This window comes from Crocodylus porosus, unplaced genomic scaffold, assembly GCF_001723895.1.
Source record: "Crocodylus porosus isolate Cpor-Errol unplaced genomic scaffold, CroPor_comp1, whole genome shotgun sequence".
NCBI lineage: Eukaryota > Metazoa > Chordata > Crocodylia > Crocodylidae > Crocodylus > Crocodylus porosus.
Window position 1 is genome coordinate 47,229,414 of NW_017728950.1, and position 7,115 is coordinate 47,236,528.

At 41.9% G+C, this 7,115-nt stretch overlaps 1 protein-coding gene across 4 annotated transcripts in view; it reads left to right on the forward strand.

Annotated features, from left to right (window-relative positions):
- Window positions 1-7,115, forward strand: part of MLLT3 (MLLT3, super elongation complex subunit) — a 218,999-nt gene that overhangs the window by 126,534 nt on the left and 85,350 nt on the right. For all 4 annotated transcript variants that reach the window (XM_019555233.1, XM_019555236.1, XM_019555235.1 and 1 more), the window contains exon 5: window positions 3,984-4,103. In XM_019555233.1, the coding sequence (XP_019410778.1) occupies window positions 3,984-4,103 (120 nt within the window). The remainder of the gene's footprint in view (window positions 1-3,983; window positions 4,104-7,115) is intronic.

A 7,115-nucleotide genomic window follows, 5' to 3' on the forward strand; every position in this document is an offset into this window, starting at 1 on the left:
GAAGGGAGACGATCTGCCTCCTTCAGCCTCTCAAGAAGAAAGCGGGTGGTGTCAGCACACACTGCTGCTGCTTTTACAGATTTTTATACCCTCAGTTCAGCTTCTTTCAAGCATTCTCAATAGTGTAAATCAAATTGTCTTTTCTATTGACAAGGGGTTGTCTGGTTGTAACATCTCAGGAAACTGATTGATACTTAGGAAACACATACTTAGGAGCCAGCTTGAAATTCCTATGGATAGCAGATATACTGATGGGATATCTCCTGGTTTCTTCAGAAACATTAGATAGCTTGCAGCATGAGGATTTTGGATTTTTACTTGTGAACAAGCCTCAGCTTAGCATGACTTTTCCAGATCTTACTATAGTCTTTAAATAGACTTAAGGCAATTATTGGAGTGTTCATAACCTTTGGGAGGGGAGGACTTCCACCAGTCATCCTGGGAAAAGTATGACAACACTTGTGGTCAGGGCTCCAATGGGCTGGACACTGTGATGAACCCTTTACCATTGTTCAAATGTTGCCCATACCCCTGGCTCTGTCTTGCTTCAGCATTCCCTAACCTGGCAACTGAGTTGTAGCCAATTAAGTTTAAATAGGCCTCCCATAGTGGGACTGGGGAATGTATGGCCTGATACGCCTATTAAACTTTACTTCTGCTTAGAGGTGTGGGAGGGGGTGGGGGGGGAGGGAGTCCTTTGTAAATCCAGATTAGAACTGGTATGATAAATGTTGGGTGTGTGGGTTGATCAGCATTTGGAGCACAGATTCGCCATCATGTAGTGCTCCCCTGCTTTTCTGATCCCAGAATTCACTGCAGTCTTTGCTTCAGGCTTTCTGTTCTCCATCTCTCATGTAAATGAATGGTCATCTGGTTCCATCTTGGATGCAAATGAGACCTAGGGCAGTTGTTTCACTCTTGTCACCCTTATCTGGAGAGTTTTAGGTGTGTCTCTCACTGCATCTTAATCAGTTTGTTTAGGTAGAGGGGGGGATTCTTTGTGAGTCGGACAGTCTGCGTCCTGTGTCAGGGTTCCCCAAGAACATGGAGCTGAGAGGTAACACGCCCTGGGTAGAAAAGAGCAATGGGGTTAGATGACCTGAGCCAGGTCCATGTTGACTAATACAGTTGTAGCTGTATTGGTCTAGTGGCAAAAGGAATCAGGACTCATGGTAGAGGTTATATTCCTCATTAGACCAACTAGATTTTTGCAAAGAAAATTTAAAGAAATTTGTTTGCAAAAATCTAGTTGGTCTAATAAAAGATACCACCTCTACCATGAGCTTTGTCCCAGGCACCAGCAATTAAAAGATCATTGCTGCAGCCACTGATTTGAGTGGATGTGAGAGAAGTGGGAGAGGGGAATGCAGAAATAAATGACATTGATAACCCAGATTGCGGTAAAAGGAGTGGCAAAGCCTGTAAGGAGTGGGGGGGAGAAGAGGAGAGGGCTGCTTTTGTTCCCCACCTCAGCCTGCACAAACCCATCAGCTGCCAACTCCCTGCTCCATCAGCTGGGTTAGGGTTTGGGGAAGAAATAATAATAATTAACCCCCCACACAGTACACCTGATGGTGCTGTGTAGGCAGGGAGCTGTGTGGCAGCCAGATGCCTGTCTGTGGGCTGTGTGCAGCAGCAAGCAGCAGCCTCTGCTGCCGCGGCCTCCCAGCACTCAGAGCATGCCTGGGAAGGCGATTGTTCCTCTCCCCCGCAAGCAAACAACACTCAAGCCACCTTGGAGTGGGGCCCTACCTCTTTTTGGCTGGGGGAAGCTCTCGTGCAGGTGAAAGACGACTTTCTCCACAAAGTGCTGAATGTTACTGTGCTCAGGGCCCCTCACGAACACCATCCAGTTGTGGGTGAAGCCCTCCACGGTGGGTTTCTTTCTCACCTGGGCTCGAATGGCACACATCCTACAGTGGTGCCTGGAACAATCTCTCTTTATCTCCACCTTGAAAATATTTTTTAAACTGATAAAATTATCAACATCAAGAGGGGGTGGTTAAATAATGGCTTAGCCTCTGTTTTGGGGGGTGGGTTTTTTTTTTAACCTCAGAATTTTACCCACCATGGAGAAATTTGGTGATTTCTATTCCCATGAGATTGTTCCTTGGCTCTGTATTTCACTTGCTTTTTAATTTTCAAGCAATAACAGGCACTTTTGAACACACATCTGGCCCAGTGCCCTGACTTGCTGAAGGCAGGCAGTCAGTCAAGGAGGAAAAGATGATTAAACTCAGTAATGGAGGGTGAGCTCTTGCCTCCTTATCCTGCAGGTCAAACAGTTTTTAATACGAAAAATATTTTGTATAAATAATAGGTAGATATCTGCTACAGTATTGTAATATGGAGTCTGCTTCTGGGGAGAAAATCTGAACTGTAGAAGCAAAGTGTGTATACTCTGTAACAGTACTAGTTTAAGCATATGTGTAAACTCCACTGGAGACTTACCCTTGACACTAGACATGCTGTGCATGTGTTACAGCTTCCTTCCTTGCAGCTTATCGTGCCAAGTTCAGCCTTAAGCTTTGATGTGCTTTGGTTAAAGAATATCTGGCAGATGAAAGTCGCCTATTCTTTAACTTGAACCAATTAGTGAAGTTGAAGTGTTCTTACTTGCCTTTCCATTGTGTCTCCTGGACAGTCCATTTGTGACAACACTGATTTCTGGAATTGCCCTATATTAGGAGCCCTGAGTACATTGAACTAATGCATCAGGGACCTACTTTATTAGATGTCCTTTGGGTAAACTTGAATGCCTATTGCTCAAATTGGGAGCCCTGTTAGTGTGATTCTGAGACCTTGCTCTGTTTTACTATAAGGTGAGAAAATACAAGTTAATCAGTAACTGAGTGGGTATAGTAAATAGATGTCCATGTTTTTGGATACTTAAAGTATCAAAAATGGGAAATTGTTATCAGGGGTTTAACGTCCTACATCACCTACTCATCTTTGCCAGCTATCTTGGGGAGTTAAACAACCATGTGGAAGGAGCTCTTATAGCTTAGATAGATACTTATTAATAGTACTGTGGATTAGTTTCCCCCCAGAGTCCACTTGCATTTTAAAACAGTAAACGGAGTTCCCCTTGACTTGTGCTGGTTGGTCAAAGATGAAGTATAAATCTGCAACCTATTTGGCCAAGCAGTTATCTCCTATAGGGTCTCTAATCTCTGTGCATTCAGAAGCCAAGAATGGTCTTTAAAAACAGGGTAGGGTTTGTTTTTAGAAGACCCAGAAGGATTCTATAGCTAAAAAAACCTATTCACTCTCATTGACCATCTGGTGCTTATCCAGGTGCTTGACCATCTGGTGCGTGTACCTGGAAGACCTTGAAATACTGGCCTTGCATTTTACCTGCCTCATTAGTAAGATGGTTTCCTTCTTTTAGAGGGTGTTGGAGCCATGTTGCTTAAGTCCAGTACTGGAAGCAGTTTGCAAGACTTTCTGTTGCATCTTCGGTACATCTGCTGTCATACTCCTTTATTCTACTTAAGCAAAAATTAATTTGCATTTATATTTTGTACTGGCATGGGAATTAACGGGACAGCTTCCTGCTCTGAAGTGGGTAAATGTAGCAGTTTTGGCCAATAAAGTTCTAAAGTATTGAATGTCTTTGCACATGTGGACTTTATGTACAAAGAGGATTTTAATCTTACTCGGAAGTGGTCTGAAGTCTATATGTAAAATTTGTAGACTTCAACAAGTCTTTTTATAAAACACTTTCTCTACTGGAATAGAATGTGCCAGCTCTTTTCAGTTTAAGTTGTCTTTACAAACAAATTAACAAGATTTGTTTTGCTTATTGGAATGGAGGATGAGTCAGTAATTTTATCAATGCAGTCCCTGAGAGAGGAAAGCAAGGGTGCTGGCTGTATTGGAGGCTTATTTGTCTGTTCTCCCTTAGAGTGATTGCTAACTCCTAACATAGTTAAATATTGAAGGGGGAAATACTGTATTATTTTCCCTCTCTTTTATGACAGATCATGGTAATGTCAGATGGCACATCAATTCCTTTGGGACAGAGCCTTCATCTCCCCAACCTTCCCAGTAACTCCCTGTCTTTTTCTGAAGTGAAGAAGAAATCATCTCATGGGCAAAAGGTGAGACCTATTTTGATGCAAGAAATTGAGATGAGGCAGCTTTTGCTTTTTCACACCTGCAATACAGGGTCAATATGTTTAGGTGCAGCCCCTTCACCATGAACATTTATTCACCCCTTAGAAACAAATGCAGAATTTGAATAGAGAGAGAATAAATAGCAGTTCAAAGTATTAACCGTATTTACTTAAATGCAAGGTAAGGTATTTTCCTTCAGTCAGCAAAGGGGGGAAAGTCCCTCATCTTACATTCCCATACAGGAAAACCACATTAAGTACATTGCCTATCACAGCATGTGCTCAGTAACGGAAACCAACTATGAAGCTGATCAAATGCAGCCAACTCTGAGCATGTCTATAAAGTATACAACCCCTATGGGGCAAACAGGCTGATGGGAACCTACCCCAAGCATGAGCTAGTACAACCTATCTGAATAAGATAGCACTGATTCTCAGGTCATGGAGAGCCACCACATTGCATACATTACATCTTGACTTCCTCTTGACTACCACAGCTGAGTTGCACCTGTTTTCCCATGTCCAATTATTCCTGTTTCTTCACCATCCTTAAATGTCTGGCAAACATCACCAAATGGGGCCCCAAACAGTTCACCCAAAATTCCTATCAGCCCCTCTCTCACCTTGTGCATATATGATCCTTGTGTAGCCTCACCTTCTGTGAAGTAGAACTGGACCAAATTGCCTATATACATTTTTGGAGCACTCCAGGACTTAGGAAAACACCCAGTTCTAGTTATGAGTGGCGGGATAATTAGCACATGGATTCTTTTGTGAGGATGTCTTAAAATGCTGTTTATCCGGAGTATGCACAAATATTGAGCTGTGGAGTCACCATGTCTTAAAATGCTGTTGATTCTGGCTGGGGCCCAACCCAATGAACTATATGGTAAATCACAAGCCTTTTGGCTTTAGACTAACATCATGCATAGTTTTTTTTTCTATGTATAGGTAGGTACCAAAGTGCTACTTAAAAGTGTGTTTATGGAATATCTGTGCTAACTTACAGCAGTTTCAGAAAAGGGAAAATTAATCCATTCTGGATGAACTAAGTTTATGGGTATTATATGCAAGTCGCTACAGCTGTGTTTTTATTTCAAGGTCAGTTTCTTCAAATTTGCTTCTTTCTTCCATGTGCTTAGGGAAAGCAAGATCTGACAGAAGCAGGGAGAAGTTGGTGGGGAGGCAAAGGGGCTACCTGAATCCTCAGATTTTTTTCCCTGGTGTAGCAGTGGGAGGGGGACAAATGCAAGACACATCTCCAGAGTTGCATTCTATACCTGGAAAATTAAATCAAAATGTATAAATTGCCCATATAGATAATCTAATTACTGGGGGTTGTCTTGTATTCCAAGTGATCTTATATTTGAGATCACGTGGGATATTTATTCAAATATAAGACTCAGATTTACTCATTTAGAAAATTCAGTGTTGTGTGCATGCTACCTTTTTGTAGTGAGTGAGAGGTTTGGTTTCTTTTTTTCCATTAATGGAAAAAATTAGTCACTTTTTTTTTTACGTCTTATGTTTATAGAAAGCGATTCAGTAAAATTTTATTAAGCAGATTTACTATACTCAAATCATTACAATAAACCTGTCTTTCTGTGTATAGTGGATGCTGAGTACTGTAGAACCTCTGTGATTCTCATGTCACTAATCTTTGAACATAGTGTTCACAAAAAAAGTTCTTGCTTCATGTGACAGTGATCTTATTAATCTTACAAAATATACCATAGAATAGTAGTTGGAATATTCCAAAATAGATAAATGATTAACTAATTAATAAAAGGTATAATCTCTGAACCAAGAGTTCTAGAGTTTTGCATAAACTAATTGAATACAGTAAAAGTTCCATTAACTGGCACCTTACAAGCTGGCATGCTCTATTAACTGGCATGCTGGCTTGTAAGATAAAGTGAAACCGGAAGTGCCTACCTTGGCACTTCCAGTTTCTCCAAGTCCGCAGCCTGCGCTGCCAGACCCCCATGCCACAGGGGCATAACAGGCTGAATGGGGCCTGTCTCCCTGTCCCACGGGGCCCACAGGGCCTATGGGAAGGGCGGCAGCCCAAACGGACAAGGACACCTGTTTGGGCCGCTCAGTTAAAACTAGCATATTTTGTTATCCAGCATCCCTCATTCCTGGGGGATGCCAGATAACAGAGTTTTTACTGTAATTAATAAAGTTAACATGTAAAATAAACAGGCAAAATGATATGGTATTCTCTTTTTCTTTTTTGTGTAAAATTTGCATGTATTTTTCTCCCTGCTGTTTCAAAATTTAATAATCTTCTATTAGTCTCCAAATCTTCAATGCAAATAAGTAAAGCTAGTAAATAACAGAAACAAGATTTTTCCACAAAAGCGTGATTATTCCAGTGAGGCTTTCTAAGCAATTAACCTTTTGTAAATAGCAGAGAATCCTGAAACCAAGACAAGCTGGAATTTAAAATGACCACCCAATTGTTAAATTCTATACAAAAATATGTTATCATTTTCCATGTGTAGAATTTAATGATTGGACGGTCATCTTAAATTCTTTCCCCAACCACTGCAGAAGGGAGGCAGACAGCCCGACTTCTCTCCCCAGTGTTGATGCCCGACCTCCCTTCTGTGGCTCTAGAGCACATGGTGGCTCCAGTCCTGGCCAAACATCAGCATCTGCAAGCCTGGGTCAGGGTCAGAGCCAAAGCCGGATCCAAAGTTGTAGCAGCTTCCCTTCCACTGCACAGTGTCCCCTGTTCTCCCTCTGAGCTGCACACCATGTGGTCACTCCTGTAGCTCTGGCTCGGACTGCAGCTGCTGCTCTCTGCACTAGGTTGATACTCTAACCCAGTGTTCCTCAACCCATGGGTCGTGACCCAAAAGTGGGGTGCAAGAATATATTAAAGGGTTACAGACAAATTTTTAAAAATGGATCAAGAAACTTAAAAATGAAAAGAGAAAAACTTTAGCTTTTCCCTTGCAGGCTGGTAGAATTCCAGCCTGCCTGGTGTTG